The following is a 27,676-nucleotide window of genomic DNA, read 5'->3' as shown; positions in this document are numbered from 1 at the left end:
GTCTCTTGGTAAATGGGTTATACGGGGCTCATGGTCCCTGGTCCTCCTGATGATGCCTCCTGCCATTGTATAGACAACTCGAGTCACATTCTGCCAGATGCATGGATTCAACAGCCATGGGGGTTCTGCTCCTGCTACATTTCTCCCACCCAACTGGCACTCTTGGAAGCAAAGATTGTCAGGATACACCAGAGGTGTGTGTGGTACCTGATGGGGCTATCAGGGCACACAGGGTGCCAAGAGCACATGGTCTTTGAAGTCGGATCTGGGGCCACAGGCAAGTCACTGAATCTCCCCCAAATGTAGTTCCCTTCTTCGGGAGATGGAAGGAACCATGCCTGGCTTACAGGACCATGTAAAGAATAAGTAAGAGGGGAGCACCTAGGACAGTGCTGGGCACAGAGGAGACCCTGAATATACTGTATCTAAGGAAGGAAGCGAGGAAGGGAGGGAACAGGAGGAGGAAGGGAAAGGGAGGGGAGGGGAGGGAGGGGAGAGAAGCACCCTGCATCATATGCAGCATGTCACAGACACTCATTCCTGGCTACCACTGTGCTATCGCTTCTTCTATTTTGCACCCAGACAACTCAGCCACTTTCTGTAGTTTTCCCAGGTTTTGTCCTGTCCAGTCCTGCCATCCCCTCCCTTGTCATCAGTCCAATTACTCTGTAGCCACAGCCCCAGGCTCGCCTCCCTGAGATGAAATACCCAGCCCGATGGTTCTGAGCCACAGGAATCCCACAGATAACCTTTCTGATGCCATTTAAACTTTGCCCCCAGTCGCTCTCTCATCCATCCTGGAAACCTGGTGCGCATCCACGGCACAGGCTTCCCAACACAACCCTTGAACCTGCCCACTGGAGCCATCAGGCAGTAGGAGCAGGTGCTTCTGTTGAAGAATACCGATTATGCCCGGTTGCAAACGGGTGTAAACTCAGTTCGGTCCACAGGTGTGTTTTGTCTGGCCCTGCAAAGTGTTTACAGATTTGAATAGCTGACCGACGTTTAAATAGCAGCAAATTTCCCATCGAAATTGGTTAACAATCTGAAGCTCTGGATTTACAGAGCCAGGGGCAGCAGCCCCCTTTGCTGGGCAAGGGCACGCATGTGCCACAGTCTCCACCAGCCTGGCTCCTTCAAGCATTGGGGGTAGGACTTCTGATGCAAGGATAGTAAATTGAGACTAGAAAGGAAGAAATAAAACTGTCCCTGTTGCAGATGGCATGATTATCTGCGGAAAAAATTCCAAGGAATATATATATGCACAAACTCCTGGAACGAAGAATTGAGTTTGGATGCAGGACCAACATACCAAACTCAGTGTCTATACACTTGCAATGAACACGTAGAAACGGGAATTACATACCAGTTACAATTGCTCAGAAATAAGAAATGCTTAGGAATAAATCCAGCAAAATATTACAGGGGGGTGTATGCTAAAAACTACAAAATAGCGATGAAAGACATCAAAAAAGATCTAAATAAATGGAGAAATGTACTATGTTCATGGATTGAAAGACTCAACATCGTCAAGACGTCAGTTCTCCCCAGATCGATATACAGGTTGAGCGAGCACAGTTCCCATCAGAATCCCAGGAAGATTTTTTTTTTTCTGTAGATCTAGGCAAGCTTATTTTATTTTATTTTTATTTTTATTTTTTGTCTTTTTTTAGGGCTGCACCTGCTGCATATGGAAGTTCCCAGGCTAGGGGTTGAATCAGAGCTGCAGCTGCCAGCCACATCCACAGCCACAGGAACGCCACACCTGAGCTGTGTCTGTGACCTATACCACAGCTCACAGCAACACCGGATTCTTAATCCACTGAGCAAGGCCAGGGATCGAACCCCCATCCTCATGGACACTAGTCTGGTTTGTTACTACTGAGCCAAATAGAACTCCCTAGGCAAGCTTATTTTGCAACATATAATGAAAGGCAAAGGAATTAGAACTTGAAAAAGCTAGAAAAGAAGAATAAAGTGGGAGAAATTACACTACCCACTTTTAAGGCTTACTATGGAGGTACAGTAATCAAGACTGTGTGTTACTACAGGGAACTAAATCCAGTCTCTTGGGATAGACCATGATAGAAGATAATACATACAGATAATACTGGAGTTCCCGTCGTGGCGCAGCAGCAACGAATCCGACTAGGAACCATGAGGTTGCGGGTTCGATCCCTGGCCTTGTTCCGTGGGTTGACGATCCAGCGTGACCATGAGCTGTGATGTAGGCCACAGACATGGCTCGGATCTGGCGTTGCTGTGACTGTGGCCATGGCCAGTAGCTGTAGCTCTGATTCGACTCCTCGCCTGGGAACCTCCATATGCCGCAAGTGTGGCCCTAAAAAGCAAAAAAAAAAAGATAATATATAATAGATACTATATATAGTTTTATATAATCTTCTATCATCGTCTATATATATATTATATATAGTCACTTTGCTATACAGCAGAAATTGGCACAACATTGTAAATCAACTATGCTTTAACAAAAATATAATTTTTTTTTAAAAAAAGACTGTGTTACTAGCAACAAACTATCCCAGAAGTAGTTTGATCTTTGACAAAGGTGCAAAGGCAACTCAGGGGAGGAAGGATAGTTTTTCAACAAATGTTGGTGGCGCATTTGGGAGAGCCATAGGAAAATAATAATGTAATAATAATAATAATAATAAATTCTATGAGTGAAGGGACGTTTCTCCGTTTTGTTCACAGCTCTACCCTAGGCACTTAAAATAGTAATGGGCACGTGGGAAGTGCATAATCAATATTCGTGGAATGTTGAGTGGTTATAAAAGCTACCATTTTTCCATAACTGAAGGTTATTATCGCCGAGTGAGGGAAGGGGCATCCGAAGCACAGAGAGGTCAGAAAACATGCCCAATACCTCACAGCACAGGAGGGAGCGCCCGTGGCAGACATACCTGATCTGACCGAATCGTCTCCTTGATCCTTTTCTGCCCACTTCCTGCCAGTTGAAGCCACTCAAGCTCGGAGAGATTGCATGAATGTCCAAGGCCCCGCAGCTAGCAGGAGGCAGAGCCAAAATTCGATGGAGAATTCACCTGACATCCAGGACACCTGCCACTGCTTCCCAAGGCCCTCCTGGGCAGGGTCCTCGGACCCGCAGCCCAAGCCACACCACCGCTCTCGGCAAACCCTCGCCTCTCCCTGTATTTGCTCAGAGCCTGTTGGCACACGTGGCTGAAGCACCAGGGCTCCCGGTGGGGCACCGTTCACCAAGCCAGCTCACTTATTCGTTTTCCATATTTTCAAACAGAAAGCGGCCGTTCCTGGCAAAACCAATCAATACTGTGCTCCGAGATTCATCTTCATTCCCACCGCATCCCCACGCCACCCCCGATGCCTTGCACCCAGCCTCCTCCTAATGGGTTCCTGGACGCTGACGAATAGGATGCTCAGGGGCAGCCACGCCGCATTAACAGAAGAAATCATTAATATCCGCATCGGTCATTTTTACGAGCCACCCCTTCACCCCCAAACGCGTCACCACCCTCGTGTTGAGCTCACGATCAGTGATGCAGGCGCACGCGGTCGAGATGAAATTGCCACTTCTGAGATGGTATTGGCTGCAAGCTTGGAGGTATTGATTTTTTTTTCTTCTGCTTTTCTGAAATCAGGTATCCTGCCCAGAGTTGCAGAAATGATGGAGAGGGGCTGAATGTGGACTTACAGATTTCACTGTCTCTATTTGCCGGAGGGTTTTCTTGTTTCCCCAGAAAGGAGAGAAGGGTGGTTTCCTGGCATTCATTTTGTAGTCACAGTTTTTTTGTTTGTTTGTTTTTTGCTTTTTAGGGCTGCTCCTTCGGCATATGGAGATTCCCAGGCTAGGGGTCACATCGGAGCTATAGCCACCGGCCTATGCCACAGCCACAGCAATGCCAGATCCGAGCCGCATCTGTGACCTGCACCACAGCTCATGGCGAGGCCGGATCCTTAACCCACTGAGTGAAGCCAGGGATCAAACCCACAACCTCATGGTTCCTAGTCGGATTCACTTCCACTGTGCCATGACAGGAACGCCTGTAGTCACAGTTTAAAACAGGGCACTTGCTATTTGCCAACCATGGCTAAGCACAGTGGATGCTGACTGTGACCGCCCAGCAACCCTAAGAGGTGGGAAGTGTTACTGGCCCTTTTGCTGAGAAAACCGATGTTCTGAGATTCCTCCCAAGATTACAGGGAACTTCAACTCAGGAACACTGACTCCAGAGACTGTGTTCTCGCCCACCACCTACACTGCCCTACTACCCCCTGTTAACTCCAAGAGGGGTGTAGGTAGAAAGAGAGCAGCTATTACGTGCTGTAGACTGAGTGAAGCATTCCCGCAAAGTTCACATCATCTCATGTGGTGGTGTTGGGAAGGGGGACCTTTGGGAGGTGAATCAGTTTGGATAAGAGTATGAAGGTGAGGGAGCTCCCATCGTGGCGCAGTGGTTAACAAATCCAACTAGGAACCATGAGGTTGCGGGTTCGATCCCTGGCTTTGCTCGGTGGGTTAAGGATCCGGCATTGCCATGAGCTGTGGTGTGGTGTGGGTCGCAGACACGGCTCGGATCCCTTGTTGCTGTGGCTGTGGCGTAGGCCAACGGCTATAGCTCAGATGAGACCCCTAGCCTGGGAACCTCCATATGCCACAGGAGCGGCTCAAGAAAAGGCAAAGAGACAAAAAAATAAAAAATAAAATAAAATAAGAGTATGAAAGTGGGGCCCCCCCGATGAGATTAGTGTCCCTAAAAGAAGAGGAAGGGACCAGAGTGGGCCTGCTCGCTCTCTTCCCCCCTCCCCTGCCCCCTGCCTGGAGGACACGGTGGGTGAGAAGGTGGCCCGCTGCAAGCCAGGAAGAGAGCCGTCACCAGGAATGTGACCATGCTGGCACCCTGATCTTGGACTTCCCAGCTTCGAACATACTCCGTCTCTGGTATTTAGTTCTAGCAGCCCAAGCAGACTAAGACATCAGATGTATCACTGCATCCTGGAGCGGGGTTACAGGTCAGCCCAGGGAGGCAGGGATGAGGGGAGCGAGATGCTGGCAATCAGAGCCCAGGGTGAATGTGCATGCTCTTACAGCCTCTTGGCCCACAGGCAAACCCACAGACGTGAACTTCCCCACCTTTCGAAGCAGGAGAGAACTGAAAGTCTTTCCTCCTTAAGTTCCAGAAGGTTTAACTTTATTGCTCAAGGATCAGATAATAAATATCTAAGGTTTTGCAGGCCACATGGCAGGTCGCTGTCGCAACTACTCAGCTCTGCGGTTGTAGCACAGAAGAGGCCACAGACAGCAGGGAGATGAATGGGCATGGCTGCATTCCAATCAAAGTTTATTTACAAAGACAGGCAGTGGACCAGATGTGGCCTGAGGGCCATAAGCTCCTGGCCCGGAGGATGGGGCTTTAAGGAACAGCAGGTGTGATTTCCGGATCTGTGCACGGACCCACCCTGCACCACCCAGCGGGACCAGGATATCGGAAACGTCTGCACAGGGAGGGGAGAAGCCACGTCCACATCAGCACGACCAGATGAAATGCAAAACCTCCTCCGTGGAGTGGAAGCGCAACGGGAGTAACCCAGCAGAAAATAAGCCTGACGATAATAAAAGTATAAGCAAAAATAAATATATGAGCAAAAGCAAATATACTTAAAACTAAGATAATAAATAATAAAATAATAAAAAATAAGTATATAAATATATCATATAATAAATATATAATAAAAATAAATAATAAATATAAAAATAAGATAACAAATAATAAAATAATAATAAATAAGTATATAAATATATCATATAATAAATATATAATAAAAATAAATAATAAATATAAAAATAAGATAACAAATAATAAAATAATAATAAAGTATATAAATATATCATATAATAAATACATAATAAAAATATGATAATAAAATAATACAAATAAATACATAAACATATCAAATATATAATAAATACATAATAAAATAACAAATGTAATAAAAATAAGATAATAAATAATAAAAATAAATATATAAACATATCAAATATATAATACACAATAAAAACAATAAATATAATAAAAAAATAAATAATAAAACAATAATTGTATACTATATATAAACATACTAAATATATATTAAATATATATATTCTAAAAACATAAATAATCAAAAACAAAATAACAAATATATAATATATTAAATATATTAAATACATAATAAAATATAAATAAATATAATCAAAATAAATGAATATATAAATATATTAAATACACATAATAAAATAAATAATAAATATAAGCAAAAATAAAAAATTATAAAAAACAAATGTACAAAAAATAAATTAAAAATGTAAAAAATAAAAATGAAACTATAAGCAAAAATCCTGACAGTGGTCTCCGAGATGCTCCTGGCCCTCTCCCCACCTCCCACCCACACGACCTCTCTGATCTCATCTTCCACTGCTCCTCCCTATGGATGCCGTCTCAGCCACACTGGCCTCCTGGCTCTTCTCAAACCGCCAAGCTTGCTCTCACCTCAGGGCCTTTGCACCTGCTATTCCCTCTTCCTGGACCTTTCCACCTGGGCTCGCCCCCTGGAGGACAAGACCACGTGGAACACAGACAGACTGTCCCAGCTGAGACCTTTCTAGAGCAGCCAGTTCCTGGGCGGTCTACCAGCTGACCGTGAACAAGTCCCGTTAAGATCAGCCAAGCCTGGTCCAGATGAGCAAGACAACATACCCAAACTGTAGATTCATAAGAAATAATATCTTAGATGGACTGAATAGCTTGCTTTTGGAGTTCTCTCTTACACAGCACCAGCTAACCGACACAGGGAGTTGTGCCACCAACTTGCCACACGACTAATAAAGACATTCACGCTTCTGGTCTCTGAATTCTTCTTCAGGAAAAGAACAGACTCATAAAAATTTGACTCCTGGAGTTCCTGTCATGGCTCAGTGATTAACGAGCCTGACTAGCATCCAAGAGGACACGGGTTTGATCCCTGGCCTCACTCACTGGGTTAAGGATCCGGCGTTGCCGTGAACTATAGTGTAGGTCGCAGACTCTGCTCGGATCCCACGTTGCTGTGGCTGTGGTGTTGGCTGGCAGCTACAGCTCCAATTGGACCCCTAGCCTGGGAACCTCCATATGCTGCAGGTGCGGCCCTAAAAAGATCCAAAAAAGAAAGTTTTTACTCCTTCCATTGTCTCCTATTTCAGCAATATTCAGCACTACAGCTCACCCTCTCTTTTTTGCCTTTTTCTTTTTTTAGGGCTGTGCCCACGGTATATGAAAGTTCCCAGGCTAGAGGTCGAATCAGAGATGCAGCTGCCAGCCTACACCACAGCCACAGCCACACCAGATCTAGCCACATCTGCAAACTACACTGCAGCTCACGACAACCCCAGATTCTTAATCCACTGAGGGGGGCCAGGGATTGTACCTATGTCCTCATGGACACTAATCAGGTTCTTTATCACTGAGCTATAATGGGAATGCCTCTTTATTTTAATTGACGTATGGTTGACTTACAATATTGTGTTAGTTTCGGGTGTACAGCAAAGTGATTCAGTGTTTTATATACATGTATATTTGTGTATATATATATGTATTCTTTATATATATATATATATATAAAACATATCTCATATATATAAGAATACCTGTCGTGGCTCAGTGGTTAGTGAACCTGACTAGTATCCATGAGGACGCTGGTTCGATCCCTGGCCTTGCTCAGTGGGTTAAGGATCTGGCATTGCTGTGAGCTGTGGTGTAGGTCATAGATGCAGCTTAGATCCCAAGTTGCTGTGGTTGTGGTGTAGGCCGGCAGTTACAGCTCTGATGTGACCCCCAGCCTGGGAACTTCCATATGCCACAGGTGTGACCCTTAATAGACAAAAGACAAAAAAAAAAAAAAAAAAGTATATATATTCTTTTTTCTATTCCTTTCCATTATAGTTCCTATCAAAATATTGAATATAGTTCTCTGTGCTGTATAGTAAATCTCTGCTGTTTATTTTACATCTAGCGGTGTGCATCTGTTAATCCCATACTCCCAATTTATCCCTCTCCCTCTTCCCCTTTGGTAATCCTAAATTTCCTTTCTATGTCTGTGAGTCTGTTTCTGTTTTGTAAATACGTTCATTTGCACCTTTTCTTTTTTTTTACTTCAACCTATAAGTTATAGCATATAAATATTTGTCTTTTGGAGTTCCCATCGTGGCGCAGCGGAAACGAATCTGACTAGGAACCATGAGGTTGCGGGTTCGGTCCCTGGCCTCGCTCAGTGGGTTAAGGATGCAGCGTTGCTGTGAGCTGTGGTGTAGGTCGCAGACGAGGCTTGGATCTGGCGTTGCTGTGGCTCTGGCGTAGGCTGGTGGATACAGCTCCAATTCGACCCCTAGCCTGGGAACCTCCATATGTCATGGTTGCAGCCCTAAAAAGAGAGAAGACTAAAAAAATAAAAATAAAAAAATTTGTTGTTCTCATTCTGACTTCCTTCACTTAGTTTGATAAGCTCTAGCAACCATGCCACCCTGGCCTCAGTTACTAAAATGGGCCACACTTCCTCCGACCACAGGGTCTTTGCACATGCTGTCGCTTCTTTCTAGAATGTTCCCACTTCCACTTTTACCTGTCTAAGCCCTTTTCAGCCCACAGATCTTCGCTCAGACATCACCTCCCCAGAGAAGGCTTCCTTGATCTCCCAACTAAGTCAAGTGCCTCTGTTGCACATTGTAGAGCCCTGTGTAATCTTCCTTCATAAGCACGTATTATTGCCATCATCCTCTTCTCAACCCACATCCCCTCTGGGTACCACCCATCTCTTGCTTCCCTTCCTTGGACCAGCACGTATACGTCTACACATCTCTCTTCTGTTCACTCTGCAAGGTGCTACTGTCTAGTTTATACCCCCAGGGTCTCATCAGAGCTGTTTGTCCTACATGTATCAGATGGCCTTCCATTTGATGAGGCCTCTGCACAACTTTCAACACGTCGCCACTCTCAGAGCCTCTCCTTCCTCGGCTTCAAGACATCACTGTCTCTCTCGGTTTTTCCGCCTATCTTTCTGCCATCGCTCATCAAGTTCTTTCTCAGCTCCTCAAAACCCCAATGCCCATGCAGTGTTGACATTCCGAAAGGCTCCGCCACCCTTGGCCCTCTGCCCCCTCTTCCTCGGAGGCTACCCATGCTCCCTGGATGATAGGAGTTCCAGCGGACTTCCCAGTCGCTCTCCCCGGACAGAGCACAATTTCAAGGGTCAGCGACTACCGCTGTCAATCAAATCTCTCCAACACATCCTCAACCCAAATCCTTCTTTCCTTGCCCCTCTCTAGCTAATGTCATGACCATCCACCCAGTCCCCCAACCCACTCGGAGTCATCTTAAACTGCTCCCCTCACTTCGCCCAGGTTACACGATTCCCCACTCGATGGTGTCAATCCAGCCTCCTGGATGGTGGTTCTCTCCACCCCATGATTGCAACCAAGAGCCCAGGCTTCTCCATGGGTTTCCTTACCAGTTTCTCTGGCTCCAGTTACCCCCATCCCACCCGACCTCTACACCACTGGGAGAGGCATTCCTTCTGATGCACAAATAGGAGCCCCACCTCCTCGGCTACATGTCAAAGAATGAAAATAGAACACTATCTAACAATATGCACAAAGATAAACTCACAAGGGATGAAAGACCTCAATGTAAGGCCAGATACTATAAAATCTCCTGGAGGAAAGCACAGGCAGAAGGCTCTTTGACATGAATCACAGCAACATCTTGTTTGATCCACCTCCTAGAATGACAGTCAAGACACAAATAAACCAGTGGGACCTAATTAAACTCAAAAGCTCTTGCGCGCCAAAGCAAACTGTTAAAAAAATGAAAAGACGACACGCAGAAGGGAGGAGAATCTTTGCAAACAATGCAACAGACAAGGGCCTGATATCCAAAATATACAAACAACTCATACAACTCAACAACAAAAAGACAAACAACCCAATTGAGAAACGGGCAGAAGACCTAAAGAGACATTTCTCCAAAGAAGACATATGGATGGCCAAGAGGCACATGAGAAAATGCTCAACATCACTGATTCTTAGAGACATGCAAATCAAAACTACAATGAGGTACCACCTCACACCAGTCAGAATGGCCATCATTCATAAGTCCACAAATAACAAATGCTGGAGAGGGTGTGGAGAAAAGGGAACCCTCCTGCACTGTTGGTGGGAATGTGACTTGGTACAACCACTATGGAAAACAGTATGGACGTACCTCAGAAAACTAAATATAGAACTACCATATGATCCAGCAATCCCACTCCTGGGCATATATCCAGACAAAACTTCCATTGAAAAAGACATATGCACCCCTATTTCTTCACAGTGCTATTCACAATCGCCAAGACATGGAAACAACCTAAATTGTCCATTGACAAGTAAATGGATTCAGAAGATGTGGTACAGATACACAATGGAATACTACTCAGCCATAAAAAAGATAAACGAATGCTATTTGTAGCAACATGGATGGAACTAGAGATTCTCACACTAAGTGAAGTAAGCCAGAAAGAAAAAAGACAAATGCCATATGATATCACTTATATGTGGAGTCTAAAATATGGCACAGATGATCCTATCTGCAAAACAAAAACAGATCATGGACATGGAGAGGTTCCCAGAGGAGAGGAAGTGGGATGGACGGGCAGTTTGGGGTTTGGGGATGCAAACTCTTATATTTGGAACGGATGGGCAATGGAGCCCTACGGTACAACACAGGGAACTGTGTGTGATTGAGTTGCTTTGTTATACAACAGAAAATGAAGAAACATTGTAAATCAACTACACTTTAATTTAAAAAAAAAAATTTTTTTTTTTTTTGGTCTTTTCTAGAGCCGCTCCCTCGGCATATGGAGGTTCCCAGGCTAGGGGTCAAATCAGTGGTGTAGCCGCTGGCCTACATCAGAGCCACAGCAACACGGGATCCGAGCCGCGTCTGCAACCTATACCACAGCTCACAGCAACACTGGATCCTTAACCCACTGAGGGAGGCCAGGGACCGAACCCGCAACCTCATGGTTCCTAGTCGGATTCGTTAACCACTGAGCCACAACGGGAACTCCAGCATTTACAGTCTTTAACTGTGGGCACCACCTCAAACAGTGATGACCCTCACAGGCGGCCTCCCATCCCTCCGACAGCAGCATGTTCAACAGTGCCTCCCTCATGAGGTGACTCAATGCAGGTTCACTGAATGGATGAATTAAGGGAAGATCCCCAGTCCCCTGTGGCCATGAGAATGGGGACGTGGTTGTCTTTTCCCTGCTGCCGCCTCCTCCTCTAGGTCAATGCCAATGCACACAGTAGGTGCTCAATCAATGTGTTGCGTGCATTCGTAAGAATCAGACGGGAGAGACGAGCTTCCACCCCGTCCTCATTTTTACAGGAGCTCTGGGGAGCAGAGACACATCAAATTAAACTTCCCACAGTTTTGCTAAAATGGAATTTGCCAAAGACGTCCTGAGAAATGGATTTAATTAGGTCCGTTAATAGGGGAGTCGTTGGTGGCTGAGATTTAAAGCTGAGCCTGCAAAAGGTATCGATAATTTTACCCTTTTAAATTATATAGGAGGTTATTTCTCACTCCTGCCTTAATTGTAAGACTGCAACTCGGTGAAACCTCAGCTTTGGAGGGAAATAAAGCCAAGGTGGAGGTAAGACCTGACATGTCACTGAAGTGGAACACGGGAGGAATCAGAGCTAAACAGGCTGAGCCCAGGTGTGCCAGCCTCGGGAGAAGGGGACCCAGGGACACTGCACAGCCAGACCTCACTAACGACTGTCAGTACAACCCGATGTGGCTTTTAATTGCGAGAAACATCCAGGAGAGGGGAAGGGGCGGGCGGTGGTCTCTAATGAGGGCGTGAAATTCTGCACAGGTTTTCAGAGACCTGTGGCTTTCTTGCCTTCCATTGCCCCATGAGGCAGTTGGAGAGACCTGAGTTCTAACTGGTTCCACAATCAGATTCTGGAAGGGACATGCCCCTCTTCCTCGGCTCACCGAGATCAGAAATACTCAGTTGTCGCCAAAGGATGGCGCCATAAAAGCAGCTCAGGGAGTTCTCATCGTGGCTCAGCAGTGAATGAACCTGACTAGCAACCATGAGGATGCAGGTTCGATCCCTGGCCTTGCTCAGTGGGTTAAGGATCCTCCGTTGCTGTGGCTGTGATATAGGCCAGCAGCTACAGCTCCGATTCGACCCCTAAACTGGGAACTTCCATATGCCTCAGGTGTGGCCCTAAAAAAAAAAAGAAAAGAAAAAAAAAGCGGCTCAGTTTGGGGTTCTAGCTTCCCTCCAGGTACAAAGAGTCTTGAGTACTCATTGAAAGACAATCTGTCCTCTGAAGACTCAGGAAATGAGACTTGGTACCTAATTGGGCAGCATTCATCCTACAAATCTTTGTTGAAATGTAACTACATGTCAAGCACCCTTCTGGGCAGAGCTGGGACTAGGGCGAGGTGACCAAGGCACTCAGGGCAAAATTTGAGAGAGGAATCAACACACAAACAACTCAGGGAATTGCCGTCGTGGCGCAGCAGAAACAAATCCAACTATGAACCATGAGGTTGTGGGTTCAATCTCTGGCCTTGTTCCGTGCATTAAGGATCCAGTGTTGCCGTGAGCTGTGGTATAGGTTGCAGACGCAGCTCAGATCTAGTGCTGCTGTGGCTCTGGCGTAGGCTGGCAGCAACAGCTCCAATTAGACCCCTAGCCTAGGAACCTCCATATGCCACAGGTGCAGCCCTAAAAAAAAACAGAAAGACACACACACACACACACACACACACACACACACACACACACACACCCTCAGGCACCAAGGTATTTTGATACAGTATTACTAAAATAATAATTTAAGGATTTTCCATTATGTCTCAGCGGGTTAAGGACCTGACCTTGTCTCCATGAAGATTCGGGTTTGATCCCTGACCTTACTCAGTGGGTTAAGGATCCACAGTTGCCATAAGCTGCAGCATAGGCTGCAGCGGCAATTCCGATTCAACCCCTGGCCCGGGAACTTCCATATGCTGCTGATGCAGCCATAAAAAGAAAAAATAAAATGAAATGGGGGGACATGAAATATGAATGCAAACATATGCAATGAACAAAATATCAAAATTTCAACTAAAGACAGAATCTAAGGACCTACGACGCCTAAGGTCCTTGCAGGACCTGCCTCTCCTGCCTCATCCCCGTCCCACCCAGCCCTGGTTCTAGGCACTGGGGATACAGCAGCAATCTAGTCAAAACGACTCTTGAGGTGGATACTCAGATGGGTGGGAGACAAACGATGAGCCAAACAACCAAGTCACATTGATAAGGCTGGTAGATCGTGTTTAGAGAGAAATAAAGCAGAAAAGGGAGAAATTTCATACTAAACATCTCCAAGCCCCACCCCCCCATCCAGACTTTCCACTTCCTCTTAGAGAGGCGAGCAATTACTCTGCGTGGAGCCCTGGGCTGAGCTCATTAAGTTCACTCCCTCGCTTAACCCTCAGCTTGATCCAGGGACAGTGGGTATATCCACGGCGTGGAAAGCTGACACTTCACGTTGAGCCCAGGAGACAGTGAGGCTTTGAGGCTCTTCAGGCCACGTTCCCAGCAGTAAAGCTGGGCACCTCAAGCGGAAGCAGGGCTCTGAGCCGAAGTGACCTTGGGGTGAGTCCCTGGAGCTTTCTGAGCCTTACTGTTCTCATCTGCAAAATGGGAACAATGATGCTTCCCAGCCACCACCCCCCCCCCAAGTGAAGACACCACAGCTTTGAGATGCTTCCTATGGAATTTCCCTCTTCTCCAGCACACAGTGGGTGCCCGATAAACGTGAGCGCCTCCTCCCGCTGGCCCCTGCCTGGGCCAGCAGCGACCAGTCTCCAAGGCAACGGGGGCAGCGTCAACCGGTGAAGTTCAAAGGCGGCCCCTTTCCTATTTTCCCGACAGCCTATTTCATGGATCACAGAGACCCGAGTGCAGCTGCTTATTCAACGGAGGAAAGAATGAATTCATTTTCATTCCTTAATACCCGATGTGACCTATTCTCGGTTGATCTCTCCTTTCCGAGGCTCTGCAGCCCTTCCCGCGGACTTTCAATTTGGCCCGAGAAAGGAACGTGCATTAATGACCGAATATCCTGCCCAGAGAATGCTGGGAGCCGCATCAGCACCAAGCGGTAATAAGTCCAAGTGAAAGATATTATGTCACCTCGTTTGAATTAACCAGATGAACTGTAGTCCTAGACCATTAAAAATGAACCAGTCTGCTGGACGGCTTCCAAGCCCTCAGCAGCCCCTCCCCACTCCACCCCCACCCCCGCCCCCACCAAGATTTCGGTTCCCACAGGGTTTTATACCCTCGTTTTCGGCCAATAATTCTTCTTTGCGAACGTGGAGGAATAATTTGCTCAAAAGGCCATCACCTATCGGCAGTGGCCACTTTCTACGGGCGGCCCCGCTGGACTAGCTCAGAGCCAGGCCAGCCCTCGCTGGCGCTCTCTCACCTGGGCTCCCGCAGGCGGGTCAGCCTGGCATCAGGGATGCGCTGGGAAGCATGGGGCAGGCAGCCAGGGCCAGTCTGCGGATAACAAACAGCCCCCTGGCTATGTTTTCTCCTCTGGGAGTCTTGGGGTTCTCCCCGCCTGCACCCAAAAGCCCAGGGAGGGAGGCAGGTTCAAAGCATTCCCTTCAGTTTACAAACTTGGAAACTAAGGCTCCAGAGCCCAGGATGTCGGGGGTCACACGGCTTCACCCGGCGTGCCTGGGAAGGAAGGCCCCTGGGTGGCGCCCCTGCTCCCCATCTCTTACTGCTGCACCCCGCCCCCCAGGACACAAGTGGCCTCTCCTTCAAGCTCCGCCCCCCATGTGTGTTGTGGCCCAGGCACCACTTTCCCTTGCTGAGAACCTCTGTCCCCGTCTGCAAATGTATAATTCCCTGGGGTACCCCTCAGAGTGAGACTGGACCGGGAGTCAGAAGACCGGATTGAGGAGTTCGCACTATGGCGCAATAGGATCCACAGCATCTCTGGAGCTCTGAGACACAGGTTCAAGCTCTGGGCGGGCACAGTGGGTTAAGGATCCAGCGTTGCCATAACTGTGATGTAAGTCACAACAGCAGCTCGGATCTGATCCCTGGCCTGGAATTCCAGATGCCAAGGGGAGGCAAAAAAAAAAAAAAAAAAAAAAAGACAGGGTTGAAGCCCAGGTCTGCTACTTACAATCCATGCGGCTTCAGGAAATCTTTGCTCGGCTCACTGAGCCTTGGTTTTCTCCTCTGTGACTTGGGACCCATTCTCCAAAGTGCCTCTGTCCTGATCCTCAACCTGGCCCACAACCTCTAGAACCCTGTCAAACGTGCCCTGAGCATCCTCCTGCCTTTAGGACTCAGCGCCCGTTAAGATGTAATTCTACAACCCCACTTAACCCACCCCAAAGTGAACCATCCTGATTTGCCCTATACTGACCATTAAAGAGGCTTTATGCCCCAATCAAATACCAATAGTAATTAAACTTGCTCGGCTTTCTAAGCATCCGTCAGGGCTCTCGGCGCTTTGCACCTGCTCACTCAGCAAAACTTGATAAATGCTGGAGCTTCTTCTGGGCACTGGGGGATGGAGCCGTAGCAAAACACACACCTTAGACCTCAAGGACAAAAGGTCGCAGCCCACCTGGATTCTCAGGGAGGAGCCCAGGGGGAGGGTCTGCTGGAGGCAGAGACTGGGGTAAGGTCTTGCCCAGAAGCCATCCCCCAGGACTTCTGAGAAAGGACTTCCTGTGCCCTGGGGTCTAACAGGATGGGCCCCCGCAAGCCTGAGTTCCTAAAATCGTCTAAAGAGGAACTCTTCACAAAACCTTGGGACTGATGGAGGAAGTGGGTTTTTGGGGATCGTTTCTGACCATACATGACTTCCCCTCAGGTTAGGGACCACCAACTCCCCCTGGTTTGCTCACTGTTCCACCGAACAGAAATTTAAAACTGAAATTCCGGAGTTCCCACTGTGGCACAATAAGATCAGCGGTATCACTGGAGTGCTGGGACGCAGGTTCGATCCCCGGGCCGGCCCAACTGCGGCTCGGAGCCCAGGAACCCATGTGCTGTGGGATGGCCAAAAAAGAAAAAAACAAGGAAAAAAACCCTGAAATTCCCACGTCCCAGAAGCCCCTCGGTCACACGCTGAACCAAGACACTAACCCCCGTGGGGTCCCTGTCCTGCGTCTTCCGTGCTCGCTGCCCTCTCCCCGCAGGGCCACTGGTCCCCCCACCCTGGTCCTCCCCCATGAGACCCACCCTGGTCGTTATTGTGGCCTGACAGAGGCCAGCAAGGCAAAGAGCCCCCCGATATCCAGCTCGGAGGGAGGGGGACGGAGAAAATGTGTCAACCCCTCTGGACCCGGCCGCTTGAAGCCCCCAAGACAGTGAAATCTGGCTTTCTTGGAGATGACCTTCAGGTCTGGATCGTGGACTCACTGTCCGGTCATTTTACGGCCAGTGTATACTCTACACCACCCCTCCGAGGTTCTAGGTCATCCCCTCAATTTCCGATTTCTTCACCATGACCTTGGAGGCGCACGGAGCAAGTTCTGGATGCTCAACCTTTATTGAGACTAACGATGCCAGGCCTGGCCTCCTGGAATCCTCGCTACAACCGAGAGGAACAGTCCCTATCCCCGCCCGCAGTCAAGGTGCCCCTAGTGGATCCCACGGATGCCCCCACTCCGTTCTGGACCCCCAGGGGTGGAGCCTCGGGTACCGATAGGAGCTGACTGATGGCTCCTGATCAACCACTGAGCCTGCACCACCATCCCGTCTCCTCCCTCCCCCTCTGGCCCCTGGACTTTCTCTGGCACCACAGACACCTGCTCAGCCAGCTCAGGAGAAACAGGAAGTTCAAGAGATGCCTCCATGAGGATGGGAGCCAGGGGGGAAACGTCCCAGCCTCTGAGAGGCCCCGTAGCACAGAGATCCAAGCCAACTGGCCATATTCTCCATAAATACCTCCTCATCGGCTTCCCTTCCTTCCCTGTCTTGCTCTCCATCTCTTCACTGGGTTTCTTGGAAACACCTCCCAAACCACAGGTACCCAAGTGCTTTTCTTTCTCTTTCTTCCTTTTTTTTTTTTTTTTTTTTTTTTGCTATTTCTTTGGGCCGCTCCCGCAGCATATGGAGGTTCCCAGGCTAGGGGTCGAATCGGAGCTGTAGCCACCAGCCTACGCCAGAGCCACAGCAACGCGGGATCCGAGCCGCATCTGCAACCTACACCACAGCTCACGGCAACGCTGGATCCTTAACCCACTGAGCAAGGCCAGGGACCGAACCCGCAACCTCATGGTTCCTAGTCGGATTCGTTAACCACTGCACCACGACGGGTACTCCTCTTTCTTTCTTTCTTTTTTTTTTTTTCCCTTTGGCTACACCGAAGCAAGTGGAAATGCCCAGACTAGGAATTGAACCCGCACCACCACAGTGACAGCACCAGATCCTTAACAACGGGGCCACCAGGGAACTCCTTAAGGTCTGCTTCTGAAGGAACCCAAAGTGAGACAGAAAGGTTAGGCCATGTGCCCAAGATCCCCAAGCTGGTACGTGGCAGATCCTGGATTTGAACTAGGACATCTGGCTTCGTACACCGAATTAATGGCTCGATGGCTCTGTGGTCAGTTCTTACCACCAGTCTAGGAATCTTCCTCCCCTTCTCCGGTCCTCAGGCAGCCTCTCATCCTTCCTCCCTTCCCATCCCCCTCCTTGTCCAAGTTCATGATGAAAAACGAGACAATTCTTTTGCCCCAGATCACAGGGAGTTGGGGGACATGCCCTGAGCGGAAAGAGTAGGTGCAGCTCCTCCTGGCTCCTGCTGCCCCCCTCCCCAGATCCCCAGCCCCACCCAAGTGGGTCAACCCTATGGCCTCATCTTCAGCTGAAAGGGAACCTGCGAGAGTGGCCACGTTTTATGATGGAAGAATGCAGGCAACAGATAAACCCTGGAGTCTATCCCATCCCTAAGCTGAATCTCCTATAAATATTCAGATAGAAGATGAGGCCCAAAGGGTGGGGAGAAACAGCTGCTCTATAGGTTACGTGCAGTTACAACTAGTGGAAGCCCGTGTGGGCTGTCTGGGGGGAGCCTGCCCCGAGATCGTGGGACACCGTGGGAAAGAGACACTTCAAGGAATGTTTATGGCAGGGGGAGGAAAGGAAAGCAACCTAAATGGCCATCCACAGAACGCATGGATTATGACATGCAGAACAGAATATTCTCACACGGTGAAAAGGAGCTTGAGCTACACATAGAAGCCCAGGCGAAGCTCACACATGTAACGCTGCCCATAAGCAATTTGTAAAAGGATATACAGAGAGGAGTTCCCATCGTGGCGCAGTGGTTAACGAATCCGACGAGGAACCATGAGGTGGTGGGTTCGATCCCTGGCCTTGCTCAGTGGGTTAAGGATCTGGCGTTGCCATGAGCTTCGGTGCAGGTCGCAGACGTGGCTCGGATTCCGTGTTGCTGTGGCTCTGGTGTAGACCGGTGGTGACAGCTCTGATTAGACCCCTAGCCTGGGAACCTCCATACGCTGCGGGAAGCGGCCCTAGAAAAGGTAAAAAGACCAAAAAAAAAAAAAAAGGATATACAAAGAATGGCACTTGTATGGAGATTAATGGCAGGCTAAATGGTTTAGGGAATATGTCCTTTGATACTTTAACTATAAAGGCCGAATCCATTTGGGATGGCCAGGGAGAAAGATAAATGGGTCTTAGGCTATGTCAGTAACATCTCCTTTCTGGAATTGGGGGATAAGCACATGGATAATCAATCTTTTGTTCCTTTATGACTCAATTGAAAAAGTGGGGAGATGGGATTCTCATTGCAGCTCAGGGGGTGACAAACCCACCTAGTATCCATGAGGATGTGGGTTCGATCCCTGGCCTCAGGGCATTAAGGATCTGCCATTGCCATGAGCTGTGGTGTAGGCTGCAGACGCGGCTAGGATCCCGAGTTGCTGTGGCTGCAGCTCCGATTGGACCCCTAGCCTGGGGACCTCCATATGCCACGGGAGCAGCCCAAGAAATGGCAAAAAGACAAAAAAAAGAAAAGTATATGTGTATGTACTTGTGTGTTCATGTAGATATATTTATGCATCATATGTATAAGGATATATATTCCTGTTTTCTTTTTCAATGTTATGGCCAATCTGAGGCATATGGAAGATCCTGGGCCAGGGATTGAATCCGAGCCACAGCTGCCACCTATGCTGCAGCTGCCACCCAGCTCAGGACCACAGCTGCCATAGGGCTGGGGATGGAACCTGCACCTCCGCAGCAACCAGAGCTGCTGCAGTCCATTTCTTAACTCACTGTGCCACAGCGGGAACTCCCGGATATACAGCCTTAAGAGAGTATTCATACATACATGTGCATGTCTTCACATATATGCTAGTGGATTTGCATATATTCACATAATACTCATATGTGTATGCATATAGTATCTGTGCATATATACATATATACCAATGTGCATACTTTTTTTCCTACATATACTTATGTTCTGTCTTAAAGCAGAAGGTTCCATGAAGGGCGGGCAGCACGGGATGAAGGCTGCAGGGGCAGACATGGCCCTGGTGTTTCCTGTTGGTCCTCGGAAAATTTCAGGGAGTGGCATCAACAATGCTGTGGCTCCATTTCCCAGGTAGGGAAGCTGAGGCTCAGAGGTTAAGCTGGTCACCCAGACAGTGGAAGAGGATCAGAACCGCAGCACCTGGGAGTCGAAGCCCCTCCTGTGGCCAGAGCCCAAGGGAAGCCAGGCAATCACAGTTCACCCACACTGTGTGTCTGCCCTCCCGCTTGCTCCTTTGTCTGTTTTATTTCCTCTAAAGAGCTTCTTTTTTTTTTTTTTTTTTTTTTTTTTTGCTTTTTAGGGCCGCACCCCAGGGCATACGGAGGTTCCCAGGCTAAGGGTCTAATTGGAGCTACAGCGGCCGGCCTACACCACAGCCACAACAACACAGGATCCGAGCTGTGTCTGCGACCTACACCACAGCTCACGGCAACTCCGGATCCTTAACCCACTGAGCAAGGCCAGGGATCGAACCTACAACCTCACAGTTCCTAGTCAGATTCGTTTCCGCTGCACCACGAGGGGAACGCCTGAAATCTTCCTGTCTCCACTGTCAGTCCACGAAGGAGGGACATGCCCGTTTTCTGGCACTGAGGCTCCAGAACCCTTGACCCCGCCCTTCCTCTCGGCCCCACATCCCATCCCCCAGCAAACGCCGAGCCCTGCCTTCTACCTACACCCAGGAGCCAACCACGACTCGTGCCTCCCCTGCCACTCCCTGGTCCAGGCGATCCCCATCGCCTCCCACCACCACACAAGCCCCAACCAGCCCCTGCTCCCTGCCTGCCCCTCCAGGCCATTCTCCATGTGGCCACCTGTTCACACTCGAGTCCGTGCAGGTCCCCCCTCTGCTGAAAAGGCTTCCAACTCATTCACAGTAAAATCCAAAGCCCTAACCAGGGCCCACAAAGTCCCAGGGTCCCCACTCCCGCGATGATCTCTTGCTGTGCTAGCTCACTCAGTGAGGGACAGCACACCCACCCGCCTACAGAGATGACGTGTCGCACACACCGCGTGCGTGTGTGGTCATCCCCTACCCTTAACTCTGGCCCTCCTTGCTTCTACTCTCTCTCAACAATTAGGCGTTTGCAACTTTCTATCCATCCCTTTCTGTCCAGGGGTTAACACCCTGCCTGACACACAGCAGGTGCGCAGTAAGTGCTGGTGGGAGGAAAGCAGGAGAATGATTCAGGAAAGAGCCAGTGAATGAAGGAGTCCCCACTGGGGCTCAGCAGGTTAAGAACCGAACAGTGTCTGTGAGGATATGGGTTCGATCCCTGGCCTCCCTCAGTGGGTCGGGGATCTGGCATTGCTGTGGCTGTGGTGTAGGCCTGCAGCTGCCGTTCTGATTCCACCCCCAGCCTGGTGGGAACTTTCAAATGCTGCCGGTGTGGCCATAAAATAAAAAAGCTGTTGAATGACAACCAGAAAAGCAGCTCTCTGAGTGAGGCACGGTCACCCTGTGTCACACTCAGGAGAATGGATGCTGAAAGGATCCGGGGCGTCCTGCGGGAACCTGTCGCATGAATATTAGAGTTGGAAGCCTGGGTCGCTGGGCCATTTCTCTGGGCTGGGGAGGCTCCCTCTGGCGATGTTCTTTCGCATCCTCCTCATCTGAGCAACCACAGCTTCCCCCATCAGGCGGCTTGGCTGCTGGCATTCTGAGAGTCAAGGACAGGGCAGAGAAGCAGCCCCAGGGCCCGCAGCGGAAACTTTCAGAGATAAAGCCAATGGAACACCCCGGTGATGTCCGAACACGTGATATATTGGTGTGTGTAAAGCAGACTCCGCGTGGCAACAAATAGCACCCCCCGTACCCCGCCATCTCCTGGCTCCATAGGAAAATAGCCTTACTGCTCACTGACGTCGCAGGTGCATTTGGAGCATGCGGTGCTTCTCTGCCACGAAGTCATTCAGGGACCCAGGCTCTACCCACAGCGGGCCTCTGTCTTCTTCAGGGCGTGGCTTCCAAGGTCGCAGCAGAAAGGGAAGAAAGACAAGGATGCGAGGGGATCTCCGGGCTAGAACACGGACCACTCCTTCCGCCCTCGTTCTATTGGCGCCACCTAGAGGTGAGGAGGTTGGAAACCGTGCATTTCCTGCGGGCGCAGGAGAGGAATGAGATGGGGGGGTGGGGGGACAGGTCGCTTTGTCTCTGCCACACCCAGGAAGGGCAGACACCCGTCTCCAGGACACACAGATAGCGTGATTGTATCTACGCTTCCCGTCTGACCTCGGCTGGGATGCAGTGTCAGGCTAAGGTCTTAGGGTCTGTCATCTGTGTGAAGAAACTGGAATCCACCAGGGAAAGGGGAATCTGGGAGTTCCCATGATGGCTCAGCAGTTAACAAACCTGACTAATATCTATGAGGACCTGGGTTGGCTCCCTGGCTTCGCTCAGTGGGTTAAGGATCCAGCGTTGTAGTGGTGTAGTCACAGATGTGGCTCAGATGTGGCTCAGCTCTGGTGTTGCTGTGGCTGAGGTGTAGGCTGGCAGCTACAGCTCCAATTGGACCCCTGGCCTGGGAACCTCCATATGCTGCAGGTGCGGCCGTAAAAAGACAAAAAAAAAAAAAAAAAAGAAAGAAAGAAAGAAAAAGGGGGAATCTGGAGAAAGTGGCCAGATTGTGCCTTTGGGGGAGATAAGGGTTCTGGGGGGAAACAGCAGTGGAGGCTGGACAGGCAACCTGGTACCTGGTCACCAGGAGGAGAAGGGAGCCCATGGGGAAAACAGCGTCCACCTACTTCTCCCCAGATGCCGTGAGCTCAGGAGCTCCCATTGGAGCCTTGAGCATCAGCATCCCTGGAGGGTGCCAGGGCCAGCTGTGGTCTGGTACCTTCCCAGGACTCCAGAGTGACCAAGAGAGATTTTCAGAAAGAGGGTGCTGAGCCAAGCCCGGGCTGTGCGCGTGGCCTCACTGTATCCACAGATTCTCTACCTGTGCGGGAGAGGAACAGGGCTCGGATCACTGGTGCTCTCCTCCCTTTATCCTGCACACGTGCCTGGGTGTTCCCTCTAGGCCTCAGGCCCAGAGCACACTGTACCTGGGGCAGGTGGGATGGGGAGCGGGGGGAATAGGGGTCCCTGGAGGCTCATCATTAATCCTCAGCGTCAAGGCACCCACCTTATTTTATCATCATGCTGGAGCAGAGCCTGTCTTAAGCCCCAGCTTACCTGCCCAGTGTCCAAACCTGCCACTGTCCTGCCAGTCCCTTAAAGCGAGGCCTGGTCCCTGCTTTCTGCAGCGGTGGGTTCCCACCACGCCCCTTCCTCTGGCATCACCACTAAGCCACCATTCTGTTCCTTCTCCGCCACGCCCTGGTAGGGAATGTAGGGCTTTGGGGACAAAGAATCAGACAGCTGTGCAATGCCCTTGCAGCCCAGGAAGAATTGGAATTTCTGAAGCAAAAGAGAGGCCTCTGTGTGCAGCAGAGGAAAGCTGCATGGCCTCAGGTGACGGGAGAGGCATTCATGACAAAGAGGACAGTGACAATGAGCACTGATGACTGCCAAGGGGTGGGGCCGTCCACCCACCAAGGAGCCCCCCCACCCCCCACCCCAGTACCCCACACCCCAAACAGAGCCAGCCGGCCCCGAACCCATCACAGTCAGGCTCCACACTGGGGCCATCCGTCTCCCAAATGTTAGGCCAGAGTTGCATTGAATCTTTATCCTTCTTGATCTTTTGAGGATCACAGACACCCCTGAGAATTTGATGAAAGCTGCAACTCCTTCCTTAGGGAGAAAAAAAAAGCACAGATATAGCTCATTGTAGATTCTGCACACAATTTCGGTGAATTCTCTGAGTCCTTAAAACCCACCCAGGAACCCTGCAGGGGGTCGATGAATTTCTTAATTCAGTCATTCAATGGACATCTATTAAGTATCGACTAAGAAGTGCCACGCTTGGCGTTCTCACCTACAGTACTGCTTAATCAGATCTGCACACAGAATCATCCACAAAAAAAGCATGGAGAGCCAAGCCTCTCCCCAAGCCCAGCAGTTCTCAGCGCTGACTGCCAGTCGGAATCGCCTAGAGAGCTTTTCAAACTTCAGATGCCAAAGCCTCCCCCCAAGCCAATTAATCAGAAGCTCTGGGAAGGGGGACCCAGGAGTCCCCATGATTCCAAGGAGCAGCCAAGGGAGAGAGCCACTTCCCTCGAAAATCCAAACACACATTTATAAAAAGCTCCCTACGTGGTTATGATACACACCTCAAGGCAATTCATTAATTTACCCATTCGGTAAATGCTTAATGAGTGTCTATGATGTGCCAGGCACTATCCTGGGTATCAGGGCCAGAGCGGAGAACGAGAAACCTACATCTCTGCCCTCAGGAGGTGGACAACTGTGGCAGAGGGAACCAATGGCAGTAAATAACCAATTTATAAAAATAATCGCACGTCATAGTAAATGCAAAAAGGCCTTTAAATTAGGACATGACACGAAGAATAATGGAGGGAACTTCTGGAGGGGCTAGGGAAGGCTTCCTGAGGGACATTGGAGCTGAGGCCTGAGGGAGGCAAAGGAAGGGGGTGAGAACGGCCGTGCAAAGGCCCTGAGGCAGGTAAGAGCTCAGAATAAGAAAGCAGCCAGGGAGTTCCCATCATGGCTCAGTGGTTAACAACTCCAACTAGGAACCATGAGGTTGCGGGTTCGATCCCTGGCCCTGCTCAGTGGGTTAAGGATCCAGCATTGCCGTGAACTGTGGTACAGGTCACAGACATGGCTCGGATCTGGTGTTTCTGTGGCTGTGGTGTAGCCTGGCGGCTGCAGCTCCAATTGGACCCCTAGCCTGAGAACCTCCATATGCCATGGGAGCGGCCCAGGAAATGGCAATAAAAAAAAAGAAAGAAAGAAAGAAAGCAGCCAGTGTGGCTGGGCATCTGAGGGGAGGAAGGGGCAGGATGCGATACAGGAAGAGGCTGAGGGCCAGTGGGAGCCAGACCAAGCAGGGCTGTGGAAGAGCTGAGGTTAAACTCCTGACTGTGAGATTCTCACAAGAGCCTGAGCCAGGAGCAAGAGGCTCTCCAGTGATGTAACATAAAGGCACACAGCTCATAAGGGTCCCGGCTGAGACACACAGCCAGGTCTCCAGAGGCGACAAAGCAGAGGCCACAGGCCCCTTTGAAAGTGGTTCTCACCCCTTCTGGCCATAAGCCCCTCTTCTGCTCACCTGCAGCCTTGGCCACCGAGGCACCTGGGGCCACCTCAGCATTGTTCTCCTCAAGCCCCGCCTGCCTCACAGGCACCATCACCATGGGAACCGAGCCAGCCAATCAGAACACTCCCTCTTGAAAGGGAGCCTTATAAATTGGGCCTCATCTGCCCAGACAGGCCACACCCAACATTCAGAGGCCTCCGGGGGCCCCCTCCTCCTGGAGAAACCAACTCAGCTGCCCCCCACTTTCCTCCAGGATAAACAAGGGGCGTCTCCTGCCTCGCATGCTCAAGGCCAGGGTCCAGGCCTACAGTCACCCAGTTTAGAGCCACAGTTCCCCGCACGGCCGCGCCATGATGCAGGGGTCACTCAGGAGCCCCTGAGAGATTCAGGCAGTCACCTGGGAAATACCTGGAGCCACGAGAGCGACGTGCCAAGCCTGCAATCATCCAGCCTAGAGCAAAGCAGTGATGTTAGCCGACTGAGCAGCGGGTACGCAGGAGATGAGGAGAGCAGTGAGGTCAGCTTGCTGGGCAGTGGTCGACACGTGCGTTTGAATAGAAGGCTCCACACCCAGGCAGGTGGCGCCCCGACCGGTCAGGTGTGCGCCACCTACTCCCCCAGGCAGGTGAAGAGCCGGCTGGCCAGCCGAGCCGACAGCGCTGTGCAGACTGGAGGGGAAAAGTGAGACCAACCTGCCCGGTGGCAGCGTGGACAGCCGGGCCAGCAGCTTGACCAGCCTCAGTTTCATCAGCCTGGGCAGCAGCGCCCTAAACTACCAGGTGAGCAGCGGGCCGGTCAGTTCCGTGGGCAGCCTTCCCTCCAGCCAGGCCAGCAGCTACCACAGCATCAGGGTGGATGGCAATGCACAAAGTGGGCTGCAGAGCCACACCAGTCTTCCGGGGGACCAGCCCGGGGGCAGCGTGAACGCTAGTGACCAGGTCCCCAAGGGTGAGATGCCTGCCCAGGTGCGCGTGCCTTTATGAGGAGACTCACCGGCCGCTAGGATCTTAAAAAAATGCACTTGTGAGGACCTAGCAAAACCCAGCCTTCGCCCAGAGTGGTTATCCCCAAAAGAAGTAGGAAAGACGTTTAAAAAGTAGGCACTGTGTCAAAATCACCAATGGATAAGCCCCATGGGTAGCAACCACCACCCACAAGAGGGTCATACATAGCTGAGTACCTGGAGTCAGCATCAGTGATGAGAGCGTCTATACTGAGAACCCCTGTTGAGCAGAACAAGATCAAGGCCCATCAGTGCTAGGTCCACCTGGGTGAAGACCACCAGGGGCAATAACAGTCCTGCGAACCCCAGCCACATCCCTAACAGGACCCATCAATGGCAAAACCATCTGTAATGAGAATCATCGTGGCGGGCGGTGGCGTGGGGGCACAGGTGCCAAGACTCATCAGTGGAGGTACCTGTTTTCAAGGCACGTGCCAACCGTATTAAGAAACATCGGAAGTTAGAAGGCCCATCCTCAGGGAAGAATACCACCATCCACCAGCAGCACCAACTCTGCTGAGCTCAGAAGAAACCGTCCGCCGCCACCACCGGAAACGTCCACGCTGAGAGCCGGCGGAAGTGAACGTGGTGCATCCGGAGCCTCGGTCCCAAGCACGTTCTGAAACAGGAGCTGCCCAGAGAAGCCAGGAGCGTCTAGAGGGGACGATCGTGACAACGGCATCAAGGGAGCTCCATCCAAGGAAGCTTGACACGTTATTTTGACCACTGTTTCCAGGCAGCTTCAGCGCAGGATCTTCCCAGGAGCAAACGCTCCCTGATGGTCCATCCACGTCTCGGTTGGATCTCAGAGGAGGCAGAGACACAAGAGGCCAGGAATCCTCCTTTGTTGAGATGCTGGGACCAGGGCTTCCGTGGCAGGACCATGCCACGACACATGCTTAATGGTGACAGAGACCCACCCAGCCTGACAAATGGCTGCAATGGGAGAGCTCTGGGCTATTTAGTGAACGACCCCTAGGCGGGTGGGAGGGCTGAGGTCTCTACCCTGCTCCTTCTCAGGGACATAAAGCCCTTTCCTGGCCTGATCACACAGACTTGGGGGAGTGAGTGTGTCCTCAGAGGGGCAGAGACCAAAACCCTCATGAAGACATCCACTGGGGACCAAAAGGAAAGCTGAGGGGGGCACCGAAGACAATAAAAGGTGTCTGGAGAGGCTACAGGTGTGTGAGTCCATGTGCGCGTTCCTGATGGGGCTGCAGGGACAGTGGGGGCCACGAGCACACTGAAGAACCATGGAGGGAACAGGGTTCAGCAACCCCCGCCCCCTGCTGCTTCTAAGCAAAATCTCTAAACTTTCTGACCCTCAGTTTTTTCATACGGCATACGGGACCCCTGAACCCCTATTTCATGCACAGACGGGATGGTTCTGTGGGTTACAGGAAAATGTATGTTCAGTACCTGGGAAATAATAGACCCTGAGTGTTTGGTTCCTTCTCTTTTATGGCCCATCTGGAAAGTGGGCACAGGGGTTTCTGCCTTGTTTCACTCTTAGGCACAGAAAGGATAGTGATAGCTAATAGGGAGAAGAAGTTCTCCCCCCCCGCCAAAAAAAAAAACCCAAAACAGAAGAAGTCTTCTGCTTAGGAGCCAGAACCATTCAGCAAGCGATCTTGATGGGTCTGAAGAGGGATGAGTGGTTCTGGGTTTGAGGGGGCCACGTGTCTGGATGGATGGGTTCCTTCTCGAGCATGAGTGCCCCTGTGCAGGACACACTGCCCCACAATCCCACAGCCCAAGTCACTCAGAGGGGTCTGAGCAGTTGCTCAGAGGACCCACGCAGACAAGACAAGGGCCCCGCGAGCCCCTTTCTGCAGTGGCTGTGCAGGAGGC

The 27,676-nt window shown here is 50.3% G+C and overlaps 1 protein-coding gene and 1 long non-coding RNA gene across 2 annotated transcripts; one reads left to right on the top strand and one right to left on the bottom strand.

Annotated features, from left to right (window-relative positions):
• On the bottom strand, window positions 5,326-21,729 carry LOC110260130. Its single transcript, XR_002342980.1, has 2 exons — window positions 21,512-21,729; window positions 5,326-5,604 (listed from the first exon to the last, which is right to left on the bottom strand). It is a non-coding gene; the product is annotated as an uncharacterized LOC110260130 (long non-coding RNA).
• Window positions 22,379-27,003, top strand: C3H16orf82 (chromosome 3 C16orf82 homolog). Its single transcript, XM_021088373.1, has 2 exons — window positions 22,379-22,467; window positions 24,841-27,003. The coding sequence occupies exons 1-2, from the start codon at window positions 22,379-22,381 to the stop codon at window positions 25,505-25,507; spliced, it is 756 nt and encodes a 251-aa protein (XP_020944032.1). The 3' UTR covers window positions 25,508-27,003.

This window comes from Sus scrofa, chromosome 3 (assembly GCF_000003025.6).
Source record: "Sus scrofa isolate TJ Tabasco breed Duroc chromosome 3, Sscrofa11.1, whole genome shotgun sequence".
NCBI lineage: Eukaryota > Metazoa > Chordata > Mammalia > Artiodactyla > Suidae > Sus > Sus scrofa.
This window is presented reverse-complemented; position numbering and strand designations above follow the sequence as displayed.